This window comes from Ursus maritimus, unplaced genomic scaffold (genome assembly GCF_017311325.1).
Source record: "Ursus maritimus isolate PB19 unplaced genomic scaffold, ASM1731132v1 scaffold_26, whole genome shotgun sequence".
Classification (NCBI taxonomy): Eukaryota; Metazoa; Chordata; class Mammalia; order Carnivora; family Ursidae; genus Ursus; species Ursus maritimus.
Window position 1 is genome coordinate 21,011,588 of NW_024425119.1, and position 14,467 is coordinate 21,026,054.

The window sequence follows — 14,467 nt, forward strand, 5'->3', positions numbered from 1 at the left end:
TTATAATTGAGCAAATAGAAAAATTAATTTTAGTATCAGAGGAAAATGAAAGTTGAAATTTTTGAGTGGATTTGAATTAATACTGTTAATCATCTGTTCATTTTTAAATGTACCATTTGTGCTCAGATATGAAAAAGAACTTGAAATTCTTGACTTAAGCTCTTGAAAAGTTCCAAAAGTCCCTTTTAGAAAATACTGTAGAAATCTCTACTTAACGTCTCACTTCCTCTAATTAAGGTTGTGCTTTTTTTAGCCATAGCATTCAAGTTTGAATTATAACCTGAATGCTTAAAACAATTTCTAATGCATGTTGTGTTAAGGAACCTTTAAAATTAACATTTAAAATTAATTTTTATAAGTTGGAGATTTACCATAATGTGTAACTTATGGTGGATTTATATTTGTACATTATACTTGTGAACATTATTAAAGACCTTGTATATGTTATATGCCATTCTGGAGGAGGGCATTGTCTATCTTCAGAGGCTTTCCAATTTATTAGACATAGGAGAGATTGTGTATTGTGTATATACATACACGTTTGCAATGATTGCAGTACAAGCATACTTTGAGATATAATAGGTATCAAAACATTGTATGGAAGTACTGGAAATTGAATAGTTAACACTTTTGGATCAAGAAAGACAATATTATAGGAATTATAGCATTCCTTTTGTTTAAATCTAGAGTTAAAATTATAGACATGTTCGGCAAAAGTATATTTAAAAGTTTGTTAAAAATTAGATATTTTCTTTTAATTAGTGTTTAATTATTTTAAGCTATCTACTATTTCATTCATTAAACATATGTAATTGCTTTTTCCCCCCATTTTTTCTTTCTTTTTTTTTTTTTTGGCAGCTTTTCACAGATGGAATCACAAATAAACTTATTGGCTGTTACGTGAGTAATACAATGGAGGATGTAGTCCTGGTGCGAATTTATGGCAATAAGACTGAGTTGCTAGTTGATCGAGATGAGGAAGTGAAGAGTTTCCGAGTGTTGCAGGCTCATGGCTGTGCACCACAACTCTACTGTACCTTCAATAATGGACTGTGCTATGAATTTATACAGGGAGAAGCATTGGATCCAAAGCACGTCTGCAACCCTGCCATTTTCAGGTACATTTCTTTTTCTAAATAATTTTTCTTTTTGAAAAATAAGAGTATTAAGTGTGCTAAGGTAATTATTTTTTAAAACTGCCTTTTCTTTCTTTGAGCAACTGTTTGGTTACCTTAGAAACTTTCTTTAGTTAGGGTTCTGTTTTGTTTTTGCTGAAGAAAAAAATCCTTTCTGTCTGCCGTCTCATCATTGACTCTTTGCAAAAGAAAAAAAGGACAGTGAGATGTGGTTTTGGATTAGCCTGCTACAGAGTGTCAAGGCTTCCCCTTAATTTTTTATTTATTTATTTTACTTTATTTTATTTATTTTTTAAAATTTAAATTAAATTAATTAACATATAGTATATTATTAGTTTCAGAGGTAGAGTTCAGTGATTCATCGGTTGTATGTAACACTCAGTGCTCATTACATCACATGCCCTCCTTAATGCCCCTTACCCAGTTACCGCATCCCCTACCCCCTCCCTTCTAGCAATCCTGTTTGTTTCCTGTAGGTAAGATGTCTCTTATGGTTTGTCTCTGTCTCTAATTTTGTCTTGTTTTATTTTTCCCTCCCTTCCCCTGTTTCTCTGTTTTGTTTCTTAAATTCCACATGTGAGTGAGATGATATGGTGATTGTCTTTCTCCGATAGACATATTTTGCTTAGCATAATACCCTCAAGTTCTATCCACGTCGTTGCAAATGGCAAGATTTTTTTGATGGCTGAGTAATATTCCATTGTATATATATATCCATTAATCTGTTGATGGACATCTGGGTTCTTTCCATAGTTTGGTTATTGTGGACATTGCTGCTATAAACGTTGGGGTGCAGGTACCCTTTCGGATCACTACATTTGTATCTTTGGGTTAAATACCCATTAGTGCAATTGCTGGCTCATAGGGTAGCTCTATTTTTACCTTTTTGAAGAACCTCCATACCGTTTTCCAGAGTGGCAGCACCCGTGTGCATTCCCACCAGCAGTGTAAGAGTTTCCCCTTTCTCCGCATCCTTGCCAAAATTTGTTGTTTCCTGACTTGTTAATTTTAGCCATTCTGACTGGCATGAAGTGGTCCCCTTAATTTTTTAAAGTAGTGCTTGGATTAAAGCATTACACATTTCTTATCACTAACTTCTGCAATTCAGTTGCTCGTATTTTCAGAGTTTTTGCTTACTAAGATTCTTTTACTTCTGTTAACACTGTTACTTTTTAAACTTTTTATTTAACTCAGTGTATTATGTTACTTTTTAAACAATATGTTTTCTGTAAGAATAATATCTTGCATAGGCTAGATCATTTTTCCAAAAGTACTGTCTTTTACGGTTCTTTTTTGCTCTTAAAAACTAGCAAATCAGCTTGATTTGAAAACTGCAGATTCATTCATAGTTTAAACCAGAAGTTCTTATTTTGTTCTCAAGACCCCTTTACAACTCTTAAAAGTTATTGAGGACCTAAAGAGTTTTTGTGAGTTATATCTATCAATGTTTACCATGTTAGAAATTAAAACAACTTATTTTGAATACAAGAATATCAAGCACACATTGTTAGCTGTCAGGGTGATAATGTTACCATACCACTTCATGTAGCTTCTTGAAAACTACACCATGTACTCATGAGAGAATTAGAGTGAAAAAGGTAAACAATATCTTAATAAAGGTAATTTTAACTTCATAAACCTGAAAGGGTTTGAGTCTCTAGGATTCTGGATCATATGTATTTTTAAAATTTTATTTATTTATTTGACAGAGAGAGAGAGAGACAGAGCACGCTCTAGTGTGAGCGAGAGTGAGCATGAGTAGGGGGAGGGGCAGAAAGATAGGGAGAGAGAAGCAGTCTCCCCATGAGCAGGGATCCTGATGCAGGGGTCTATCTCAAGACTTCGGGATCATAACCTGAGCCGAAGGCAGTCACTTAATGGACTGAGCCACCGAGGACCCAGGCCACCCTTCTCTTTTCTTTCTTTTTTTTTTTTTTAATTTTATTTGTTTATTAGAGAGTCTGGACCATATTTTAAGAGTTGCTTCATTAACAACACTGATAAAAATGGAATGGACCAGTATTTACCTATTTTAAATAATATTTAAAAATACTTTGGCGTAGAAATCTATCTACTCATACCCCAGTTTTTAAACAGATCTTCCCTTATGTGAGTGTACTATTTAGAATGTATTGAAGGACCCCGATTAATAGATAATATGTTTTTTCTTTTGTGTCACATTTTTTGGTGGTCTTTAGGTGTGTGTGCTTGTGTGTGTATCAGATTTATTTATAAATCCTTAATCTTTAAAAAAAAAAATTTGTAGGGGCGCCTGGGTAGCGCAGTGGTTAAGCGTCTGCCTTCGGCTCAGGGCGTGATCCTGGCGTTCTGGGATCGAGCCCCACATCAGGCTCCTCCACTAGGAGCCTGCGTCTTCCTCTCCCACTCCCCCTGCTTGTGTTCCCTCTCTCGCTGGCTGTCTCTATGTCAAATAAATAAATAAAAATCTTTAAAAAAAAACCAAAAAAACAAAAGCACAATAAAGGACACCTGGGTGGCTCAGTGGGGTAAGCGTCTGCCTTCGGCTCAGGTCATGATCCCAGGGTCCTGGGATTGAGCCCCACATGAGACTGCCTGCTCAGTGGGGAGTCTGCTTCTCCCTCTCCCCATGCGTGTGCCCGTGCACTCTCTCTCTCTCTCTCTCTCTCTCTCGCTCACTCTCTTGCTCAAATGAATAAAATCTTTAAGTAATAAAAGCATAATAAAGTCAACAGATTAGTAATATCTAGAATTTGCCTAAGTACTTTAATACTTTGATGAATGTCCAAGTTATTAGAAGATCTGCCTAAGTCAGATAGAATATGAAAAGTTTGAGGGAAAAAAAATTACAGTAATTATAAAAGCTAACATTTACATAGTATTTAACATATACCAGGCATTGTTCTAAACTTTTTACATATACTAACAACTTTAATCCTTACAACAATGCTAGAAGTAGGTACTATTATTATCTCATTTTTTAGATAAGAAAACTGAGGCACAAAATGTTTAAGTACTATGCCCAAATTCACACAGCTCATAAATCTGAAGCAGTCTGGTTCCACTGTGTATCCTTGGTGAGAGACATAATGCCATATATAGAACTTTACATGGGTATAGATTCTATAACTTTCCACAATCACTCAAAGAGAAAAAAACTGCCCCAGGCATCCAGTTTCCATCATGAGACTATAGAGTAAATAGAAGGGAGAAATGTGAATATGAACTTCTGACCAGCAAAGAGTAACCACTGCTAATAGTTAAACGGAAAGCTTAAATTCGGTTAAAGACAGTTTAGGAAAATCAACATCAAACGCATAGAAGTATGGGTTTTACAAAGGCAGTTAAAGACTGCTACACCAGTAAAGTGGTATTACCCTTAAGCAACTTTCTTCTTAAATCTTTTGGACACTGACTCTTTTTTTTTTTTTTTTAAAGATTTTATTTATTTATTTGACAGAGATAGAGACAGCCAGCGAGAGAGGGAACACAAGCAGGGGGAGTGGGAGAGGAAGAAGCAGGCTCACAGCAGAGGAGCCTGATGTGGGACTCGATCCCATAACGCCAGGATCACGCCCTGAGCCGAAGGCAGACGCTTAACCGCTGTGCTACCCAGGCGTCCCTGGACACTGACTCTTAAAACTAGTATTTTTCTCCCTGTTTTATTTAGTTACTAGGAAGCTCATATGGCCCTTCTCTAACAACCTTATGGAATACACTTTTTGTATCTCAATCTAGATCCAGCTTTTCCTTTGGCCTACTTTATGCATCTAATCACTTTTAATTCTGTTATATAGGTGTATGTCAAACACTGAGAACAAGATTGAGGATTTATAGGGACACGTGGGTGGCTCAGTCAGTTAAGCGTCTGCCTTCTGCTAAGGTCCTGGGATCGAGCCCCATGTGGGGCTCCTTGCTCAGCAGGGAAGTCTGCTGTTCCCTCTCTCTCTGCCTCTTGCTCATGTGCTCTCTCGCTCTCTCAAATAATTACAATATATTTTTTTAAAGATTTTATTTATTTATTTGACATATTATAACATATTATGTAGTATTCCTTAAGGTGTATGCAAGCAGCATGTAGATACAGTGTAGCAAGTAATTATTGCTACCACTAAACCCCCCTTGTTTGTGACAGACAAAACTAACCAGTCTTGGAGCTCTTTACTTCTGAGCATAGATGAGATTTCAGAATCTTTCTCAACTAAGTGATTTTAGGTAATTACTACCCATGATTAGTCCCTTATTTTGGTTTTTAACTTCCTCTAAGAGACCATTTTATATTAAAAAGTCAAGATTTTAGGGGTGTCTGGGTGGCTCAGTTGGTTAAACGTCTGACTCTTGGTTTCAGCTCAGGCCATGATCTCATGGGTCGTGGGATCAAGCCCTGCATTGGGCTCTGCACTCAGTAGGGAATCTGCCTGAAGACTTTCTCCCTCCTTCCTGCCTCAGCTCGCGGGCTTGCTCTCTCTCTCTCTCTCAAATAAATAAATCTTTAAAAAAGAAGTCGGGGTGCCTGGGTGGCTCAGTTGGTTAAACAGCTGCCTCCAGCTCAGGTCATGATCTCGGGTCCTGGAATCAAGCCTGGCATTGGACACTCTGCTCAGTGGGGAGCCTGCTTCTTCCTTTCCCTCTGCCTCTCCCCCTGGCTTGTGCTTTCTCTTGCTCTCTCTCTCTCAAATAAATAAAATCTTAAAAAAAAAAAAAGAAAAAAGAATTGCATGCTTTTATAAAAAAAATTTTAAAAAGTCAAGATTTTATTTTTAGAAATGATACTAAAAAAAGGTAGTAATGGGGATGCTACAATTCTTATTAGAGAAATGATATAGTGATGATGGTGGCTAATACTGATATAGCACTTAATATGAGCTGGACACTCTTCTAAACACCTTTGTGTGTGTATTTTTTTTTAAAGATTTATTTATTTTAGAGAGAGATTGGAAGGGGAGGGCCAGAAGGAGAGGGAAAGAGAGAATTCCAAGTAGGCTCCCCACTGAGCACGGAGCCTGAAGCGGGCTCCATCTCACAACCCTGAAATTGTAACCTGAGCCAAAACCAAGAGTCAGACACTCAACCAACAGAGCCACCCAGGCATCTCTATGTATGTTTTTTAATATATTTTGTTATTAAGTAAGCTATCCCCATGTGGGACTCAAACTCATGTCCCCAATATCAAGAGTTGCATGCTCAACCGACTGAGTCAGCCAGGCGCCCCAGAACACCTTATGTGTATTAGTAAATTCAACTCACAATAATCCCAGGAATAGATAATATTAAGATCCCATTTTAATAGATGAGAAACATAAGGTGCAAAGATTTTAAGTAATTTGCCTAAGGTCACATGGCTAGTAAAAGTATATCCCAAAAGATACTAATGAGTAACTTAATCTTTTTACTTACTCACTGAGAAGAGATCGTTAAATATAAGGAAAAATAGTAAGGTCTTTTTTACATCACATTAAAAAAAATAACATATTATGAAAATTTGTAGAATTGAAAATAAATGTAGACTTTTCCCCATTTATTGATTTGTGATCATTCTATATAATTAAATAATTGTTAAGCTTACTATAAAATTTGTTTTAAAAGGAAAGCTTTGCATAATTCGTCTTAAGTAATCTTTTTTTTCTTTTTTAAGATTTTATTTATTTATTTGACAGAGAGAGAGACAGCGAGAGAGGGAACACAAGCAGGGGGAGTGGGAGAGGGAGAAGCAGGCCTCCCGCCGAGCAGGAAGTCTGATGTGGGACTCGATCCCAGGACCCTGGGATCATGACTTGAGCCAAAGGCAGACGAGCCACCCAGGCGCCCCACAATCTTAAGTAATCTTAAGTAGAAAGAGAAGAATTACAGTCTTCTTTGACATTCTTTTTTTTTTTTTTTTTTATAAAGATTTATTTATTTTAGAGAGGAGCAAGAGAGTGTGAGATGGGGAAGGGACAGTGGGAGAGGGAGAGGGGGAAAGAGAATTTCAAGCCAGCTTGTCTCTTAGTGTGGAGCCCCACACAGGGCTCTATCTCACAACCCTGAGTTCATAACCTGAGCTGAAATCAAGAGTGGATGCTTAACTGACTGAGCCACCCAGGTGCCAAATAATTATAGTTTTTGATCAAGAACACTGAAATTTTGCCAAAGGTCGCTTTGGTATTTGATACCATGTCATGAACATGTTTGCACTGAATTAACTAGAGGAGTTTCTGAAAACTGTGGAGACAATAAAAAGATATGTGGTTCCTAAGGGTTAGTGTGGGAGGAGGGATAGAATAGTGAAACAGGATTTTTAGGGCAGTGAATATATTTAACTTTTCTCCTTTGAAAAATGAATTTCTATATTTATGTTAAAAAGGGTCTTTGATTTATCAATTAATAGGGCTTATTACTAATTTTGGATTAGTTAGGTATCACATTTTGAGCCATTTTACGAGGTAAACTGATATGCAGCCAGCAGTACATGTTTATTTGAGCCTTAGATAAAGTCCACCGTGCTCTCTGCTATGGTTCATTCAGACATGGCTACTTGCCTGTATTATGGTTACCGAGTATCTGCTTTGAATATTAAAAAATCTGATACATATTTATGTTTAGTCTAGGGAAAGAGAATTCAGACAGTCCCTTCTCTCCTTCCTAGTAACTTGCAGTGTGTGGCAGACAATAATCTTGGAAAAAAGTAAGCTAAGTAGTATACACAGAAGAACAGAAAAGGTTTTCAAAAAAAGTATAGATCGTTTACTGTGGTATACTTCGGAAATTAGGCAGTGTTTCACTGAGATCACGTTTGAACTGGACTTTAAAGGAAGAGGCGGAGCATATGGAAGAGGCTGTGAGGAAATGGTATGATAGATAAAGATGAGTTGTACCAGGTTAATGCTTAGCGTAGTAATTCAACTTATGGAAATTTATCATGATTTGTTTTGTTTGAACTTTTCTCTTGCAATCAAGTATTACAGAGATATTAAAAAAATTTTTAAAAATTCACAGGTGTTTAAGAATATTCTCATCAGGTATTTCTCTGAAACTGCTAGGAATCCTTCCTGCAGTTTAATTAAAAACCACCCAGCAACAGACATAATGGGAGGAAATACAGTTTAAAATTAATTATTGCACATTCATCAAAAAGCATAAGTAGAAAATGACGACTTCCAGTGCTGGAATGTATTGTAGTGGAACTGGTACGTTGTGAGTTGTAATACTGGCAATGTTCTTTTGGAAATTAATAGGGCAATGTATAATAATTCATAAAAGAAAGTTACGTGTTTTTGTCATGACAACTCTTATATTCAGATATAACCAAGGCACAAATATTATGTTACTATTGAAATGATAATGTTGAATAGTCTAAAATATGCAGAATGGCTGATGCAGGGTTAAGTGGGAAAAAATCAGCTTAATAGCTGAACTTTGGCTATAGTCGCACCATAATTGGCTTATGTGAAAATCCAAACGGAGTATGTAAAAATGAAATAAACTATTGGAGTGGTAGGATTAGGGATTATTTTTCAGTTAAAAATATTCCTGTTATTGTTATAATGCTCTTAAAAATTTTTTTAAAAAGATTTTATTTATTTGAGAGAGAGAGTGAAAGCATGCACAAGGAAGGTTGGAGGGAGCAGGGAGTCCAGCATGGCGCTTGATCCCAGGATCCTGGGATCACGCCCTGAGCTGAAGGCAGACGCTTAACGACTGCGCTACCCAGGCGCCCCCCGCTCTTAATTTTTTAAAAGCTTCCAAGAGTGGGGGCAATTAGTATTAGTGGATATTTAAGAAAATTTTCTGAAGCCTTGAAATTTTCAAATATTTTGCTTTACTGAGGATGGGATTTTAAAGTAGCATTTACTTGATGTTAATACAGTGAAGCCTTACTTATTATTTTGGGGGGGGCATTTTTTTCTTAAATTTAAATTCAGTTAATTAACATATAAGGTATTATTGTTTTCAGAGGTAAAGGCCAGTGATTCATCAGTCTTATATAATGCCCAGTGCTCATTACATCACATGCCCTCCTTAATGCCCATCACACAGTGACCCCATCGCCTCACTCCCTTCCCCCAGTAACCTTCAGTTTGTTTTCTATGATTAAGAGTCTTTTATGGTTTGTCTCCCTCTCTGATTTTGTCTTGTTTTATTTTTTCCTCTCTTCCCTTTGCTCCTGTATTTTGTTTTTTAAATTCACATATGAGTGAGATCATACGATAATTGTCTTTCTCTGATTGACTTATTTCACTTAGCATAATACCCTCCAGGTCCATCCACGTTGTTGCAAATGGCAAGATTTCAATTTTTTTAATGGCTGAGTAATATCCCATTATGTGTATATGTATATATATATATATATACACACACACACACGTATATGTATATATATACACACATACAAACACTACATCTTCTTTATCCATTCATCTGTCGATGGACATCTGGGTTCTTTTCATAGTTTGGCTATTGTGGACATTGCTGCTATAAACATTGGGGTGCAGGTACCCCTTTGGATCACTACATTTGTATCTTTGGGACAAATACCCAGTAGTACAATTGCTGGGATGTAGATTAGCTCTATTTTTACCTTTTTGAAGAACCTCCATACTGTTTTCCAGAGTGGCTGCACCAGTTTGCCTTCCCACCAGCAGTGTAAGAGGGTTCCCCTTTGTTCTCATCCTCCCCAACATCTGTCGTTTCCTGGGTGGTTAATTTTAGCCATTCTGACTGGTGTGAGGTGGTATCTCATTGTGGTTTTGGTTTGTGTTTCCCTGATGGCAAGTGATGTTGAACATTTTTTCATGTGTCTTATTGGCCATTTGTAGGTCTTCTTTGGAGAAATGTCTGTTCATGCCTTCTGCGCATTTCTTGATTGGATTATTTGTTCTTTGAGTGTTGAGTTTGATAAGTTCTTTATAGGTTTTAGATACTAGCCCTTTATCTGATAAGATATTTGCAAATATCTTCTCCCATTTTGTCTGTTGTCTTGGTTTTGTTGACTGTTTCCTTTGCTGTGCAAAAGCTTTTTATCTTGATGAAGTCCCAGTAGTTCAGTTTTGCCATTGTTTCCCTTGCCTTTGGATGAAGCTTTATTTATTGAGGTAGAAGAAGGACCAATCGATGATAGTGAAAATCAGAAATCCTTAAGTAATTTTTTATTACCTTCTTACATATACAAATTAAGATTCATGGTTTATTAAGTAGTGCAGAATTACATTAATGAAGAGATTTTTTAATAGTTTTTTTCACTTGTATATAAAATTTACCAATAGAAAACAATTGCTATAATCAAGTCTTGTTAAGAACTATATTTTTAAATAACTATTTGATTTATTTAACTGCTGTAGTCAAGAGCAGAACTTATTAAGAACTATATTCTTATTAAGAACTATATTCTTTTTATAACTAATTTATTTAATTAAATTTTTTTTTTGGTGGAGGTGCTGGGTAGCAAACTAAAAGTTTCTTTTTACCTGTAAAATACATATAACAATTTACTATCTTAATCATTTTTAAAGTATACCATTAAGTACTATTAAGTACATTCACATTGTTGTGCAACCTGTCTCCACAATTATTTTCATCCTACAAAACTAAAAATTTTTTTTTTAAAAAGATTTTATTTATTCGTTAGAGAGCGAGCCAGAGAGAGCCCAGGCAGCAGGGAGAGGTAAAGGGAGAAGCAGACTCCCTGCTGAGCTGACAGCCTGACATGGGGCTCCATCCCAGGACCTGGAGACCATGACCTGAGCTGAAGGCAGATGCTTCACCTTCACCCAGGCGCCCCCAAAACTAAAATTTTATATGCATCGACTGCAACTTTTCTAATTCTCCCCTACCTCCAGCCTTGGCAGCCATTATTCTACTTTCTGTCTGTATGAATTTGACTGCTGTAGGTATTTCATGAAAGTGGAATCACACTTTTTGTCTTTTTGTGATTGGCTTATTTCACTTAGCATGGTGTCTTCAAGCTTCATCCATGTTGTAGCATGTGCCAGAATTTCCTTCCTTTTTAAAATACTCCATTTTATATCTGTATACTGTATTTTGCTTATCCATTCATCCATGGATGGACATTTGGGTTGCTTCCACCTTTTTGGCTATTGTGAACAAGGTCGTTATGAACACAGGTGTACAAATGTTTGTTCAAGACCCTGCTTTCAGTCTTTTTGGATATATAACCAGAAGTGGAATTGTTGGATCATATGATAATTCTATTTTTAATTTTTTGAGGAACCACCATACTGTTTTCCATATCAACTTCACCATTTTACATTCCTACCAGTAGTGCACAAGGCTGCTGTTTCTCCGTATCCTTGCCAACACTTATTATTTTGCTTTTTTGATAGTAGTCCTCCTGATGGCTATGAAATGTTACATCACTGAGGTTTTTATTTTCATTTGCCTAGTGATTAGTCATATTTAGCATTTTTTCTTATGCTTGTTGGCCATCTTAATGCTTGTTGGCTTCTTGGGGGAAATGTTAATTTACCCATTTTCTTCTTTTTTTTTTTTTTTTTTTTTAAAGATTTTATTCTTAAGTAATCTCTACACCCAGCATGGGGCTCAGACTCACAACCCTGAGATCAAGAGTCTCAGACTGAGCCATCCAGGTGCCCCTATTTACCCATTTTTTAATTGGATTGTTTATTTTTGGTTGTCAAGCTATAGTATTTTATATATTCTGGATATTAACCCTTATCACATATATGATTTGCAGATTTTTTTCTCATTCTGTAGGCTGCCTTTTCACTCCAGTGATTTTGTCTTTTGATGCAGTTTTAAATTTTAATACAATTTAATTATTTTTACTTTTGTTGCCTGTCCTGTTGATATCATATCAACACTGGCCAAATCCAGTGTCATGAAGCTTTCTTCCTTTTCTTCTAAGAGTTTTATACTATAAGCTTTATTTATTTTTTTAAAGATTTATTTATTTGAGAGAGTGAGTGAGAGACAGAGAGAGAGCATGAGCGCGGTAGAGAAAGAAGCAGACTCCTGCTGAGCAGGGAGCTGGATGCAGGGCTAGATCTCAAGACCCTGGGATCATGACCTGAGCCGAAGGCAAATGCTTAACTGACTGAGCCATTGAAGTGCCCCAGGAGTTCTATAGCTTTAGCTCTTACATTTAGATTTTTGATTCATTGTGAGTTAATTTTTATATATGATATAAGACAGGTGGATATCCAATTTTCCCAACACCAGGTGTTGAAAAAGATTGTCCTTTGCCTGTTGGATGGTCATTGTACCCTTATTGAAAATCATTTGACCATAAACTTGAGGGTTTATTTCTGGGCTGTTTGTTCCATTGATCTGTATTTATGTCATTGTGCCAGTACCACACTGTTTTGATAACTATAGCTTTGTAATAAGTTTTGAAGTCAGGATGTGAGACCTCCAGCTTTATTCTTTTTTAAAAATTGTTCTAGCCATCTGGGAGTTTCTTAAAACTACATTTGAATTTTAGGATGGGTTTTTCTATGTATGCAAAAAACACTACTGGGATTTTGGTAGGAATTGCATTGAATCACTTCGGGTAATATTGACATCTTAACAATATTAAGTTTCCCAGTCCATGAACATGGGATGTCTTTCCATTTATTTGTGTGTTTAATTTTTTTTGGCTGTGTTTCGTAGTTTGGAGTATACAGGTCTTTCACCCTTCTTGGTTCAGTTTGTTCCTAAATATTTTATTCTTTTTGATGCTATCATAAATGAAATTGTTCTCTTAATCTCCTTTTGGGATTGTTCATTGTTAATGTAGAACTGCAACTGATTTTTACATGTTACTTTTGTATTCTGCAACTTTGTTGAATTCATTTATTAGTAAAAACTATTTTTCTTAAAGCCATTCTTCACAAATTGCCTGTTTTGTTGATGCCCAGTTTATCAAAAATTTTAGATGAGTATGGAACTCATAATTAGGACTTAATTTTGTAAAACTCTTAGCAAGGCCTAGTTTTCAAGTATGTAGCTGCTGTGCTTATGGTTGAACTATACTTGTTATTTCCATGAAAATATTTGTATTATACATAGATTTTCTTCTTTCCTTCTTAATTTTGCTAAGAAAAGATAGACCACTAGTTCTAAGAGTCATAGAAGTTGGCTTGAATTCTAGACTTTAAGAGGAAGCTTATACAAAATGTGTCTTTCTTGTCAAAGAACAGGTAGTATTTCAAATGGATAGTCACTTTGTTTTTGTATAGCAAGGTATTAATTTTGTTAAAATTCTTACTATATGAGATTAAAAAAATTCAAGATGGATTTATTGTCAGGTATATTAAAATCTAATAGAGGGAAGATCCCTTGGTCTTACGGTAAATTTCTAAATGTACTCTGGGTCTTTTGCCAAGATAATGACTCTCATTCATCAAGTATTTATCTGTTAAAGTATCTCCTCCAAGTACTGAGTGTTACAAGAGGTAAAAGAAAAGTCTTTGCCCCTTACAGGTTAACTTAATGGTAGTATTTATCAGTAGGGTTGATAAAACAGTCTCAACTATTGCTGTTAGAATTTGCTGCTATTCCATTTTGAATTCTATGGGAAAATGCTACAAAGGATTTTAAATAACACTGAATACACTTTTACCTGTCATATAGATATGATACTATCATTTAATATTGATTTTGTTCTTTATATAATCTAATTTTCAGTGTACCTATAGATAGGGCAAATATATTCACAATTTACTTTAAAAGATATTAATCATTAGCTCTTAAGTTTTGTTACGGATTTTTAAAAAAGACTTTATTTATTAGAGAGAGCGCACGTGCACACACAAGCAGGGTGAGTGGCAGGCAGAGGGAGAACTAGGCTCCCCACTGAGCAAGGAACCTGGTGTGGGACTTGCTCCCAGGACTCAGATCATGATCTGAGCCCAAGGCAGACACTTAACTGACTGAGCCACCCAGGTGTCTCTTTACAGAGATTTTTTTTTGTAAATATTACTTTTGAAATAGTATGATCATTAATGTTTTAGTTTGTTTTACATTTGAGTAGGTATATATTAGCTTAGGCAGACTTTAAAAAATTTTCATGTTAAAGTAATTCTCATTATTTCATCTGTAATTTCAGAAGTTTGTTTAAAGGAGAAATTTATTTTAGATAAGTTTTTTAAAGATTTATTTATAGGAGAGAGAGAGAGGGAGTGCAGAGGGAAGAAGTCTGAAGCGGACTTTCCATGGAACGTGTAGCCGTTTTGGGGGCTGGATCCCAGGACCCTGAGATCATGACCTGAGCTGAAATCAAGTCAGATGCTTAACTGAATGAGCCACCCAGGAGCCCCTAAAGATTGTATTTTTTAAAAGTAATCTCTGTACCAACCATGGGGCTCCAGCTCACAGCCCTGAGATCAAGAGTCACATGCTCAACCCACTGAGCC

At 36.0% G+C, this 14,467-nt stretch overlaps 1 protein-coding gene across 1 annotated transcript in view; it reads left to right on the forward strand.

The window, feature by feature from the left end:
- The window catches only part of ETNK1 (ethanolamine kinase 1), a 64,819-nt gene that overhangs the window by 19,662 nt on the left and 30,690 nt on the right, over positions 1 to 14,467 (forward strand). The window contains exon 2 of the mRNA XM_008693127.2: positions 859 to 1,118. Within this exon, the coding sequence (XP_008691349.2) occupies positions 859 to 1,118 (260 nt within the window). The remainder of the gene's footprint in view (positions 1 to 858; positions 1,119 to 14,467) is intronic.